Source organism: Telopea speciosissima, chromosome 3, assembly GCF_018873765.1.
Source record: "Telopea speciosissima isolate NSW1024214 ecotype Mountain lineage chromosome 3, Tspe_v1, whole genome shotgun sequence".
Taxonomy (NCBI): Eukaryota; Viridiplantae; Streptophyta; class Magnoliopsida; order Proteales; family Proteaceae; genus Telopea; species Telopea speciosissima.
Window position 1 is genome coordinate 67,250,510 of NC_057918.1, and position 14,620 is coordinate 67,265,129.

Here is a 14,620-nt window from a genome sequence, read left to right on the forward strand (position 1 = left end):
CTTGGTGTATAATCTTTGCAGATGATATTGTTTTGATAGATGAAACAAAACATGGATTAATACCAAAGTGGAACTATGGAGATCAACATTGGAATCAAAAGGCCTAAAGATAAGCATAACTAAAATCGAATACATGCATAACTTTAGCAGCTCTGAGAGGGATAATGAAGTGGTGAATATTGAGGAGAAGGAGATCCCGCAAAGTGACCACTTTAGATATCTGGGATCAATTGTAAACAAGAAAGGCGACATAGATGACAATGTTACCCAAAGGATTAAAATAGAGAGGGTGCAGTAGAGAGGCGCGACCAGAATACTATGTAATCGGCATTATCCCTTTAAAGTTTTAAGGAAAATTTAATAGGATTGTCATTAGACCAGCTATGATGTACAGGTCGAAATGCTGGGCTGTGAAGAAGTGCCATATAAATAAACTTGGTGTTGCAGAGATGAGGATGTTGAGATGGATGAGTAGGAAAATTAGGAAGGATAAAGTAAGGAATGATCATATTAGAGCTGGGTTGGGAGCATGGTTTAAAGTATCAGTACTATCGTATCGTATCAGCCGATATGTATCAGTATCGGTCAATACATCGGTCGATACCGATATGATACATAACAATAAGTCTCTCTTTTTTTTTTTTAAATGAACTGTCTCAGATTGTATCGAAATGTATCAAACGATACGGTCCGATACAATACGATACGACCTATACGTATCGATACATATCGATACGTCCAGACTGTCCAGTAAAGGGTTTTGTGGGTGGTTTCATGCGTATCGATATGTATCGATACATATCGGCTGATACGACTCAATACATACCAATACGTACCGATACATACCAATATGTACAGAGACAATCCATTAAAAAAATGCCATTTTTTTGGTGAATTAAAAAAGCCATTTTCACTCATAGACTCAATACAACTCCTATTCTAACAGAAAAATGAAAGAAAACTCTCAACCAAGAGACTAAAATCTTGCATTTAATCTTGGTTTTTCCCTTTTGGACAATCAAGGAATGCTACAACATCATCCTTTGCATCATCCAATACTCTTCATGGCTATAGACGATTACAACATGTAAGAAATCTCATCTTTTATAACAATTTCAAAGTGCTGCACTTGTCTGGTTATACATTATTCACAATTCCTAATGTATATGATGATATATGACATATATTGCGTGTTTATATTGTTTTTTGTGTCCAAAAGTGTATTTCCATGTGTATTTTGATCATTTTCATGTGTTTCTGCACCAATTGATACGTATCTCCGATACGATATGATACGATACGTCTCTTAAAACCGCCTGACCGATATGATAACCGATACCGATACTAAACCTTGGTTGGGAGTAGCTCTGATACATGATAAACTTAGAGAGAGTCGTTTTAGGTGGTATGGCAATGTTCAAGGAAGGCCTGCAAGCGCCCCAGTCCGGAGGAGTGACGTGATCCGCATTGAGGGAACAAAAAGAACCAGGGGCAGGCCTAAGGTAACCTTAGGAGAAGTGGTGAAGAAAGACATGCTTAGCTTAAGCCTAACTCCTAGTATGACCTCACATAGAGCTGATTGGAGATCAAAGATCCATGTGGTCAACCCCCATTTAGTGCGACTATGTTGTTGTGATGCTTGTATTATACTCCTCTTTGAGACCTAGAATAGAATGTTGGGGAGTTAAGAAGCGGTACGTAGCTAAGAAGGGTTGATGCCATAGAGTTTGTGTCGATGTTGTATGCCCCCTCCCTTTTACTTCTTTAATTTTATTCTATCGGCACCCATTTAGTCTGTGTCGATGTTGTGTGCCCCCCCTCTTTTAATTTCTTTATTATTATTTTATTACCTCTTATAGGATCCATGTAGCCGACCCCATTAAGTTGGGATAAGACTTGGATGATGTTGTTGTTGCAAGAAGAGTCTCCATATGGTCTTTATTGACCTAGAAAAAGGTAATGAGAGAGTCCCTATAGAGTTAATCTGGAAAGTACTAGAGAAGAGAAGTGTTTCAAGTAAATATGTGCACATAATTAACGATATGTATAAAGGAGCGGTGACAAGTGTAAGAACTGTAGGGGGCCAAAGTAGTGAATTCCCAATTACAATTGGATTGCATCAAGGATCAGCTTTAAGCCCTTATTTGTTTGCACTTATCATGGATGATAATGATTTAACCAAAGACATTCAAAATGAGGTACCTTGGTGTATGCTTTTTACTAATGATACTGTTTTGGTGGATGAGACAAAAGCAGAGATTAACACCAAATTAGAGTTATGGAGATCAACCTTGAAATCAAAAGGTTTTAAGATAAGTAGAAGATGAAGTATATGGTGTGTAACTTTGGTTACAATAGGACGGATAATGAGGTAGTGAAACTTGATGAGAGTGTAATTATTTTAAATATCTTGGCTCAATCATAAATAAAGAAGGTGATATAGGGCCTATATGATAACACTTTTGTTTCTTTATTTCTCTTTTTTTTGTTCCTGGGAACTAAAAAATAAGAGAAATCCGTTTGTTAACACCGGTTCATTTTTTTGTTCCTGGGAGTGAACCTAGACTAAGTTGCTAAGAAATTGAAAAAAAAAAAAAAAAAAAGGTTCAAATTTGAAGCTTCTCTATCCCATAAATAAAAGGGAGAAATAAGAGGGGAGTTGCTCATTATGAGCACATGGTTAATTTGACGGGCAAAGCAGTAATTTCATGTTCAAAATAAAACACCGCCTCCAATGCAACTTTAACCACCACCATCGCCGCCGCCACCACCTCCACCACTGCCACTCCCACCACTTCTACTACCACCACCTCCACCTCCACCTCCGCCACCGCCACCACCACTACCTCCACCTCCACCACCACCTCCTCCTCCAATGTGCATTACCAAACGCATTTTTTTGCCTAGAAATTTGGCCCAGTAATAGAAATACCAAAAGTCATTTCTAGAATAGAAACATGGGCCAAAAACAAAAGTGTTATCATGTAGGCCCATAGAGGATGATGTTTCACAGAGAATTAAATTAGGATGGATGAAGTGGAGAGATGCGTTCGAAGTGTTGTGTGATCGGCGTACGTATTCCTTTAAAACTTAAAGGAAAATTTTGTAGGACAGTCATACGACTGGCTATGATGTATGGTGCGGAATGTTGGGTAGTTAAGAAGCATCATATAGATGAAGCATTATAAGCTTTCCAACAAAGCTTTCAAACAAGACCAAGACTGCTTAAATTTGATTTATATTGAAGGAGTTAAGTTTCAGTCAAATCTTATTTGGTGTGCGCGAATGCTGTTTAAAATCGCTCTGAATGAAAATATATATTTTTTAAATATCAAAACAAATGAATATTTTATTGCACTTTTGGTTTTTAGTAATGTTTTACCACATTAAGATTTATGGAATCTTTATATTTGAGAAAAACCCTAGTATTTAAAAGTTGAAAATTGCACCTACCGCCGAAAATCCAATTTTTGTTCTTGAACTGGGGGGTTGATTTTTTATCCTTTTGGAATTTATATTTTAACTATTTTTATTTGATTTAAATAGGGGATATTTACTTCTTTATGAATAATATCTTAAGTAAATGAAAAAACAAATGATATTTGGCATAAATAAGTGTTGCCCTTGACAACTATGATTCTTAGTACACTGTGTGTACACTAGTAAACTTGGGTCAATAACCACAAGTACAAATTTTTTTTTTTTTTTTTTGGGAAAATAGTTCATGCATAGTGTTTAGAATGCAAAAAATAGGCTATATAGAAAAAACCAGAGCAAAATAAGCATTTCTTGGCTTGAAACCAACAACTCGAGTTGGCTGGAAAAAAAATCCCTAGTTTCGATCAAATCTCAGTTTCTGGCTGGTCGAAACCATGGTTGAAACCGAGATTTAGAACCTTGTTCCAAAGGGAAGGCAAACTATCTTCGCCAGAAACCATAAAAATGCTATTAATGCAGCAAATATTCATAATTCATCACCATCTTAACATTTTCAATGGCATTTTTTTTATAGATAATGAAAAGATTTTATTAAGGCAGTTGTGTACACCAACAACAGGAGGCAGGCCAAAGCCCAGAAGACTCAACTAGGGGACTAAACAATAGGATAAGAGCTCATATACAATGAATCCCTAATTCCTCTCCACCTCTTAATTAATAAACAATGGATTTGGCTGAAGTTTGAACGCATCCTCCAAGATTAAGAAAAGTGCTATTGAGACTAAAGAGGTCTTGCTTTCTCAATCAAATGCATGTATCTTGATGAACTAACATAAGGATTCCTGCTTTCTCTACATTTTAATGGCGTCGCTACCTGTGCCTTGAGTCTCATTGAAATTAAAAGTTGTAAGTTACTTATTTGCAGCGTATTTATGTAAGATTGATGAGGCTTTTTATTGCCTTTTCTTTTGTTGGATAAATTGTGACAATGATAGGCTTAGCAAAAACATCATAGGCTGTCACAAAAATCCAAAACCCAGTAACACCCAAACTCTGTTCTTTTTCAAAGTTGCTGCCAGAGTTCATACTCTGTATCATGGATTTGACGTTATTTATGGAACACTTATATATGACATTAATAAACAAGATCAGTGGATTATTAGAAAGAGAAGTGTAATATTTTCAGGCACAAATTAATACCGATGCCTGGAATTTTAAAAATTAACTTGGGTGAACAAATGAGCTGAAGAATGGTTTAGTATGCTAACTTTTTTCTTTTTTTCTTTTTTTTTTTTTGGTGCGAACTTCTCTGGGACCCGGGTCAGCCCCTAGCTTTTATTAAAATCCAAAAAATAATCAATGAAAACAAGAGGGGGACATGCCGCCTTACCTCAGCCCATAGCTCACATCACTAACTGCCCTCAGAGGGTAAGTCCCACTCCCTATACAAAAAATGAACTGCACATTAAAACCTAAAGACAGGAATTCCTGCCTTGTCCTCTCTGATAATACCTTTAAGTCCCCCACTCGGCAGCCTGTCCTGGTAGTACGTGACAGAAGCACCTATTTCACAAGCGTGATTGGCTAGCCAGTCCACAGCTCTATTGCTCTCGCAAAACGCAAAGGCCACATTAGCCTGTGTTGCTGAGATCAGCTCCATCGCTTCGTTGAACCAGTACCAACCCTTCCAGTATAAGCACTTCTTTTGGTTGATCATTCTTCCCGTGGAGGCAGAGTCAGAGTTGACCACAACCCCCTTCAACCATAGTACTAAAACTCGCGAAATTTCGGTCGAGATATCGAATATTTCAAGTATCTCGACCTGTCCGAAATGAAACGCAAGTCCGATATGAAAAAATGCAATATTTCGAATATTTTGGAAATTTTGGATGAAATTTCGGAAATTTCGGTCATCTCGTTTCGAAAATTTCGGAAATCTCGGACATTTTTGGCATTTTACACCCACAGAAAAATACCATATTTCGACCGAGATTTCGACGAAATTTCGGTATCTCGAAAATTTCGGTCAGCCCGAAACACCGAAACGAAACGAGATTTAGTACCATGCCTTCAACTGGAGTTCCTAGCACAGACGCAAACCATCTCTCAGGGCCCTGAGTTCTGCTATAGAGTTTGTGCAGACTCCATAAAAGTTTGCAAAAGCTGCCAGCACAACTCCATTCCCGCCTCTGATCACTCCACCACCCCCACCCTGACCGGGATTTCCTTTACAAGCACCATCCACATTCAATTTAACAGAGCAGAAAGGAGGGCACCAGTATATGGGTCGAGGCAGTTTCAGCGTTGGTGGAGGCGCCGAAATACCGAACCATTGAAGAATTAAGTCGTTCCTTGCCGATCCCTGTTTTTCTAACTTGGGGGGCATGCTCACCTCCTGAACCCAGCCTTTCACCCTCTCTATAAGGGCAGCCGCCATTCGCCGTCTCTCACCGTGCTTCCTGTTGTTCCTCTCCTTCCAGATCTCCCAACAAATTAAGTCTGGCATAATTCCTGTTATAAAGTCACTCATGCATCCGCTTCCTGCAGACCCATGCCACAACGCAATGTGGCTTCTAACATCCTGAGAGGGCAGGAAAGGGATGTCAAAGAGCCTGGCAAAGAAATTCCAAACCTTAACAGCCACCACACCCAGGCCAAGGATATGCTCCGTTGTTTCCATCTTTGGCCGTCCACAACAATTGCATCTGGACACCAAGGGGATACCAAGAGCCATGAGAGATTCATCAGTGGGAATCCTTCCTGTAAGCAGTTGCCAAGTGAAGAAACCTATTTTTGTGGGCAACGTTTGATTCCAGATCCATTTAGCGAAAGGGACCTTAGAAGCTCCTTGTCGGACCTCATTCCAAGCTGACCTTGTTGTGAAACGTCCATCGCTGGCAGGGGACCACGCCATGACATCCTCCCTGTCAGAGAGCACAAAGTTCCCCTGAATAATGTTGTTCCTGACTGTGTCTAAATCAATGATGTCTAAAAGATTCTCCCTCCAATTTCCTTCCTCATCCACCGCATCCATCACACACAGTTTCGGGTCTACAAGTAGGCCATTATCAACAAAATCAATCAATGGACCCACCCCCACCCAGTTATCGAGCCAAAAGAGCACCTTGCCTTCCCCAACCAGCCACCTCGACCTTTCCAACATAAACCCCCTGTATTTCAACGTGTTACGCCAGGTTTTGGAAGCCTCCCCCTCTGTGCCTGCCAATGCCACATGCACATTTTTAAAATATTTGGCTCTGAAGAACCTACTCCACTGTATCTGCTCAGATAAGGCTTTCCAGAGGCTTTTAAGCCTGAGCGAGAGGCCAACCTCTTCAAGAAGCCGAATCCCAAGCCCTCCTTCCTCAAGGGGTCTGCAAACCTTTTGCCAATTCACCCAGTGCCTGCGATTGCCCCATTCCTAATTAGCCAACATCCCATAAATTCTTCGAGTGATTGCTTTGGGCGGGTCCAAAGTGGTGAGAACATGAATGGGCATTGAAGAGAGGACATGCCTAAGCAAAGTTACTCTCCCCCTGGTCAACAATAACCTGCTTTTCCAGCCCACCACCTTACTTCTGATCTTCTCCACTAGCCCATCAAAATAACAAATTTTGAGCCTGCCCGAAAGGAGTGGCGCTCCCAGGTATGTGATGGGTAGAGACCTCCTAGGGAAGCCAGTGCCCAAACCAACCATACGAGCTGCTACCGCTATAGCCCTGTCCCCCACCACATAGCAGCTTTTTTGCTTGTTGACCATCTGACCTGAGAAGCCTTCATATCTTCCAATGAAACCCATTATTTTCCTAAGCGACCTCTTCAACCCTCGGGAAAAGATGATGGTGTCATCAGCAAAAAGACTGTGCGAGACCCCTGGACACCCCCCCGGGAGTCTGTAAAAGGCTGCATGGCCCTCCTCAAAGAGCCCTTTCAAGCCCCTGCTTAACACCTCTTCTGCTAGAATAAAAAGGGCCAGGGATAGTGGGTCCCCCTGTCGCACCCCTCTTGAAGACTTAAAGAATCCCGATTGCCTGCCCCCCAACATAATGGAGAACCAGCAGTTCTCCACTGTCTTCCTAATAAGAGCAATCCATTCCTCACCAAAACCAAAGTGAGAGAGAACCAACCACAGAAACTCCCATTCCAGCCTGTCATAAGCCTTAGCCATGTCTAATTTGAGTATCACATTGCCCCCCCTTGTCTTGCGGTTCAGATCTTGAGTCACCTCCTGGACAATGGCTATATTATCATGTATGCTTCTTCCTTGCACAAAAGCACCTTGTTCCTCTGCCACTAACGAAGGAAGCAGCCCTACCAACCTGGTAGTCAAAATTTTTGCAAGAATTTTATAGGAGAAATTGCAGAGGCTGATAAGTCTAAAGTCTGCCATTGACTCAGGGTTGTCCTTCTTTGGGATCAAAACAAGGTTGGCCGATGTAAAGCTTCTTGGGAGGCCACCTCCCAAAAAGAAATCCTTCACTGCTGCCCAAACATCACTTCCTACCACCTCCCAACAAGCTGTGAAGAAAATCCCCGAGAAACCATCCGAACCCGGAGCACTGTCACCTGACAGGGAAAAAACAGCATCTCTCACCTCCTCCTCCGAGGGTAGCCTCATCAGAAAGACGTTATCCGCCTTTGACACCACCTTGGGAATTAACCCCAACAGCTCCTCATCAACCACGCATCTCTGTGACTCGAAAATCCCTGAGAAGTGCCGTACTGCCTCAGCTTGGATTTCCTCAAGGTCCGAAGTCCATTCCCCATCAACACCCCTGATTTTGTTGATGCCAGCCTTCCTCCTTCTAACATTCACCATGGCGTGAAAGAACTTTGTGTTTTGGTCCCCCTCCTTGAGCCAGGTGGCTCTTGATTTCTGTCGCCAAAATATTTCCTCCTGCAACAAGACCCCCTGCAAAGCCTGTTTGGACTCCTCCAGCTCCCGCTTGATCTGATCACTATTCCCCCTATCTGCATTCACCTATGCCCTGCACACAGCATCTTCCGCATCCCTTACCTTCTGATGTATATTCCCGAATACTTCCTTATTCCACCCCCGAAGAGCGTTCCTCAGGCTTTTAAGCTTTAGGAACAACGCCAAAAGCGGCGACCCGAACACCGGTTTACACCACTGACCTCTGACAAAGTCCATAAACTCCGGGTGGAGAAGCCACATTTGCTGAAATTTGAAAGGCGACCAATCATGGTCGCAGGACGCCGCAAAAGACATCCAACTAGGGGCGTGATCAGAGCAGGTCCTGTTAAGATGAGCGACCTCACACCTGGGGTAGGCACCAGCCCACTTGGCATTAATCAAGAACCGATCCAACCTGGCCATAACCCTCCTAGAACCAACTTGGTTATTTGACCACGTAAAAATGCTTCCAGAGAACCCCGCGTCCATGAGTCCTGCCCCATTGACAAAACTCCCAAACTCCTCTAGCGACTGCGAAAAAGCCGGGCTCCCACCCACCTTCTCTGCTGGGGACACAACTGCATTAAAATGCCCTCCAACTACCCAAGGTCCAGTGACAGTCCCGGAGAACACTTCCAGCCTGGCCCACATATCTCGCCTATCCATCACCGAGTAAAGCCCATGAACAAAAGTGATAAAACAGTTCCCCCCCCATTGGAATCCACACATCGCAGCGTGACAAACTGCTGATGTTCCTCCTGAACTGACACTTGCACCGTGGACCTCCAGAACACCCACAGCCTTTCTTGGACAATCACCGAGTCCAACCCTATACTTCATAAAACCAGAGGTGCCTTAGTGGCCTTCGCCTTAGGTTCTGCAATCGCAACAATGTCTAATTTGTGCTGAACTCCCAGAGCCTTTAACCTTCTAGAGGTTGGCTTGTTCCCAACTCCCCGTGCGTTCCAGAATAAGCAGTTCATAGTAAAACACAAAGGGGATCCTCTACCGATCTCATGGATCTCGTGACACGCTGAGCAGCTCCCTCCCTTGGCGGTCTGCCCCGCCTTGCCTTTTTTATTTTCTTTTCTTATAGACCTGCGCTGCACTGAGCAATGCTGCACAAGTGGACCCTTGCCTTCTCCGTCTCCCTTCCCGGCTCCCTGCAAGCACCAAATCCCTGCTACGACCCCCCAATCTTTCCAACATACAGCGTATTCTGCCCTCTAAGGAGGCATTGAACTCCTTGAAACTTTCCAGCAGCTCTCTTCTGCCCAACAAAGGACCATTGAAAACAGCTACATGCGAATCATCCCTGGTGCGACGCGTCACGTTCCTGGGATTGAAGAAAGCCCTGTCTCGACCCTCCAACGCCTGCGAACAGGCAAACAACACACCGCTGCCCCCCGCAGCCTCCTCGAAAGCCTTCGCACGCACATCCTTTCTAGCCTTTGCTGGCGCAATCAGCACCAATGCTCTGCCGTTCTCCTTCTCTGCCCTGACTGGCTCAACGCTTTCACAACGAATTTCGCCCTCTTCTAGTGGCTGGTCCGAGTCGAAACAGCCCTCCCCTGAGCCGGCAACCAGACCCGAAGACACCACCGCACCCCCGTCAGCAGTGGCTGCGACTACAGCCAAGCCATCCTGCCCAACAACAGCAGAATCAGGCTCGACGACTGTAGCAGCCTGAGGCGCCACCTGGCTCCAGCACCCACCCCTTCTTCGTGCTGTCTTTGAAGTCGAATTACTTCCCAGCCTGCCGCGTGAAGAGTCCTCACCTGTCAGAATAAAAACGCCCTCCCTATCCCTTCCATTCCCTTGAATCCCAACCTCCGCAGCCTGCTCCCTGGAGTCAGCATTCCCTGCCGCAGCAGCCTTGCGCAATCCAGCCCTGCACACCTCCGCAGCGTGCCCAATTTTTGAACAGTTACCACAATACACAGGCAGCCTTTCATACACCACCCGCTGATAAAAACCCATAGCCCCGCAGCCAACCCAGATCCTCGATGGCAGAGAAGCCCTCAGGTCCACTTCCACACAACAGTGTGCCTCCACAGTTCTCGTGCAATTAACTGTGGCACCATCAACCTTCAAAAGCCTTCCAATTGCGCCTGCAATCGAGGCCAGAAAGTTCCCTTGGGACAGATTCACAGGCAGCCCAGGCAGGGCCACCCAAACAGGCACAAACGGCGACTCCCAGCCAGATACGAACTCCGACGACCATTTGATAAATCGAAGCAGACGCCCCTTGACATACGATTGCTGCTTGAGCCAGACCTTGACATAGTCACCATGGGAAGCAAATCGCAGAAGTACATGTCGTGGGTCCAAGTAAGACGCCATGACCTCCCCTTGCAGGAAAAAATTCCTGCGAAGATGTTCTTTAATCGCAAACAGGGGAGGCGAGCCAGCACTGCATTTCGCGATAAGTGAAGTCGAGAAGGCCACCTCCGATCGCGCTATCTCCTCATTCGTGAACTGAACAGCTAGAATCCCAAAGTGGGTTGAAGGCACTCTGAGATCCACATCTCTAGGAGGGATGGCCATCGATCGAGTCAACACCTCTGCAAAGGAAGGACGCCTGGCCCCACTGGCGTTGGCCCCACGGCCAGGGTCTGGTGGGTGCTCCTCCCGAGAAGGAGTCGTCGCCATGCCCTAAGCACCACGTGAACAGGAAAAGCAGACTTATCGTGCGCCACCAGAGCTAATCGTGCGCCCCCTTCTCTAATAGACTTGATCTAGACACATACGTTCATGGATCTGAAGAAACATCTATATTCTAGCTTTTTCCAAAAACTTAGTTTCAGTTGCAAAGTTGACACTTAAGGGTTTGTGGTTTAGTATGCTAACTCAAACATTTCTAGAGACTTATATTCCATAAAAAAAAAAAAAAAACTTCAGTATAGCACTAATTCTCAAACAAAGTTGCATAAAACTTACTGGAAGCAATAAACTCTGCCATTCAAATGGACGAAGTAAGGGAATAAGTGATAACACAGTAGCTGATAGGACACCCTGCATGAATTAGAATTTTAAAATTCAATGATAAGAATTTGCTGGGAAAAGAATTTCTCTTTCAGATCAGAAATGTTCAGAATTTCACATACAATGATCTCAATGAAAGAGGGAATCAAAAGATTGGTCAAATAACCTGAAGTTTTAAGAGAAAACAATCAGAAAAATGATAAGCTTACCAGATTTGGGCACACAACCACTACTTGTTTCTCCAGTAATACTCCTGATAGTAAAGCCAAAACCTGAAAGATGCAAAACCATCACACTCAGTTACTCACATACAAATACAGAAGTGAGACATGCACAAAGAGGAGAAAAGCTCCACCAAAAACACGGATTTTAGATAGCCATTTACATCTATACATAACTGGCAACAAGCCTTGTAATCTGCAAAGACCTCACGTATGTAGGAATGGGGCTCTTAATGTGGAAAACTACTGAAAGAACCTTGAAAATAACCTAATTAATACTTTAAAGTCAATATAAAATATTAAATATAAAGTATAACTACCCTAAAAAAGTATCAGATATCCCTATGGTCCTGAGGCCACAAATATAAAACGCCTAAAAAAAAGATCAGTTTACAACAACAACACTAGTCCCAACTAAATGGGGTCAGCCACATGGATCTCAACTCTCCAAACAGCTCTATTGGAAGTCATACATGATACTAGGCCTAAGTTAAGCATGTCTTTCCACAACACTTCACCTATGGTAATTTTAGGCCTGCCACAAGCTCTTTTGGTTCCCTCAATCTGAATATAATCACTCCTCTGCATTGGGGCATCCGAAGGCCTCCGTTGTACATGGCCATACCACCTCAAATGACTCTCTCAAAGCTTATCCTGGATCGGAGCTACACCTAGTCCAGCTGTAATATGGTCATTCCTTACTTTATCCTTCCTAGTTTAGCCAGTCATCCATCTCAACATCCTTATCCCCACTACACTTAGTTTTTTCATATGACACTTCTTAATTGCTGAACATTCTACACCATACATCATAGCCGGTCGTATAACAATCCCAATGTCCCATAGAATTTTCCTTTAAGCTTTAAAGGAATATGCTGATCACACAACACAAGGGATGCACCTCTCCACTTCATCCACATCCTATTTTAATCCTCTGAGCAACATCATGATCTATTCCACCATCTTTATTTACGATAGAGTCCAGATATCTAAGATAATCACTTTGCGGAATCTCTCTCTCATAGATTTTCACCACCTCATTATCTATCCTAGTATTGCTAAAGTTACACTATATACTCCAACTTAGTTTTACTTATCTTAAGACCTTTTGATTACATTGTTGATCTCCATAACTCCAACTTGGCGTTAATCCCTGCTTTTGTCTCATCCACTGAAACAATATCAACCACAAAAAACATACACCAAGGAACCTCATCTTGTATGTCTCTTGTTCAATCATCCATGATAAAGGGAAAAAAATAAGGGATCAAGGCTGATCCTTGATTTAACCCAATTGTAATTGGGAATTCACTACCTTGACCCCCCACAGTTATTACACTAGTTACCACACCATCATACATATCTTTAATTATGTCCACATATTTACGTGGCATCCTTCTCTTCTCCAGTATATTCCAGATTAACTCTCCAGGGACTTCGTGATGTAAATTGGCTGTCTAAAACCAGCCATAGGTGTAGGGATTCTTCCCTACAGCCATAGTTGTCAAAGCGTCGCCTAGGCATCCAGGCGGTTTTGTTGGGGCCTAGGCGACTCTGCCTTATTGCAAGGCGCCTTGCATTGGGTTTTATTGGTATCGAACCCGGTATTGGCCCTTATTTATGCCAAATATCATTTAAGTAAATGTTTTGATATTATTCATAAATAAGCAAAAACCTCCCTATTTGAATCCAATAAAATAAAAATAGTTAAAAAAAATCAAATTCCAAAATGATAAAAAGTCAACCCCCCAGTTCAAGAACAAACACTCGATTTTTTACGCTAAGTAAAATTGTCAAATTTCTGATGCTGAGGTTTTTCTCAAATCTAAAAATTCTATAAATCTTAATATGGTAAAACATTGCTAAAAACCAAAAGTGTGGCAAAATATTCATTTGTTTTGATATCTAAAAAAATATTTTCATTCAGAGCGATTTTGACAACATTCGCGCATACCAAATAAGGATTGACCGGAACATAACTTCTTCAATATAAATCACATTTAAGCAATTTTGGATTTGTTGGAAAGATGGTTTTGTGCTCTACCTAATACTAAAAGTCTCATGTAAAAATAAAATCATCTAACTAGTCAAACTTCTTAGAAAACAAAAACATTTCTCTAAATCGAGAACAATTTAATTACTTATAGTTAAGATCATATTTTCTAAGAACAGTATAAACAAAATGTCTGTTTGATTGTTTCAAACTTCCAATAGCTTGCTTCTTTAGTTCTATTGTCTTCTAGTTCTATGTTGATTTTTGATGACTTGATGTGATTTTTTTTGGGTGAATAAAGAATATAATTACTAGAGAAAAAGAAAGGGGCCCCCAAAGGGGAAATACAAGAGCCCATGGCTAGGAGAGCATTAGCTAACAGGAGCAAGAAGAGAGAGAAACATTAGAGAGACCCCAGGAGACAACAGTAAGCCTGTTCCTTGGGGTGTCCTTACAAAAAGAGGGAGGGGCAGACAGCAGCTTTGAGGAGATTTTAAAGGAAATGGAATCCCAAATCTGCTGAAAGGTACGCGATTTGGAGGTCCATTTCCTAATATTCCTCTCCATCCAAATGTGACTAAGAGCAGCACAGAAAGCCATCTTTCCCATAGAATCACACAAAGAAGTTCCTCCATAGGACATGTCAACCCAAATCCATTCTCGAGAGAAACTGAGAATCCTTCTTTGGGCAGGCCAGCATTTGGAAAGGATGCCTTTCCATATGGCCTTGGAGACAGGACAATCAAAGAACAGATGAGCCAAGTCTTCCGGGTTGCTCCAACAAAGGCAGCAAGAACTGGACACCTGGATGAGCCGCCTGTGAAGGAAGGCTTGCGTAGGAAGACATTCGGTAAAGACCCTCCAAGCAGTGAAGCAGTGCCTAGGGATGTGATGCCTAAACCACAGAAGCTTCCTCTAAATAGCCATCGGACCTTTCTGCCGGATAAGGTTCCAAGCTCCTTTAGAGGAGAATGTAGGAGAGCTGTTTGCATTCAAGAGACACTATCTACCCTAGATGGCAACCTTCTGGCGATGGTGAAAGCTCACTCCGGATAAGAGCTAACTGCG

The 14,620-nt window shown here is 42.9% G+C and overlaps 1 protein-coding gene across 4 annotated transcripts in view; it reads right to left on the reverse strand.

The window, feature by feature from the left end:
* Positions 1-14,620, reverse strand: part of LOC122655827 — a 144,389-nt gene that overhangs the window by 73,862 nt on the left and 55,907 nt on the right. For all 4 annotated transcript variants that reach the window (XM_043850188.1, XM_043850185.1, XM_043850187.1 and 1 more), the window contains 2 exons: positions 11,548-11,610; positions 11,294-11,368 (listed from right to left, as the gene is read on the reverse strand). In XM_043850188.1, coding sequence (XP_043706123.1) covers positions 11,294-11,368; positions 11,548-11,610 — 138 coding nt within the window. The remainder of the gene's footprint in view (positions 1-11,293; positions 11,369-11,547; positions 11,611-14,620) is intronic.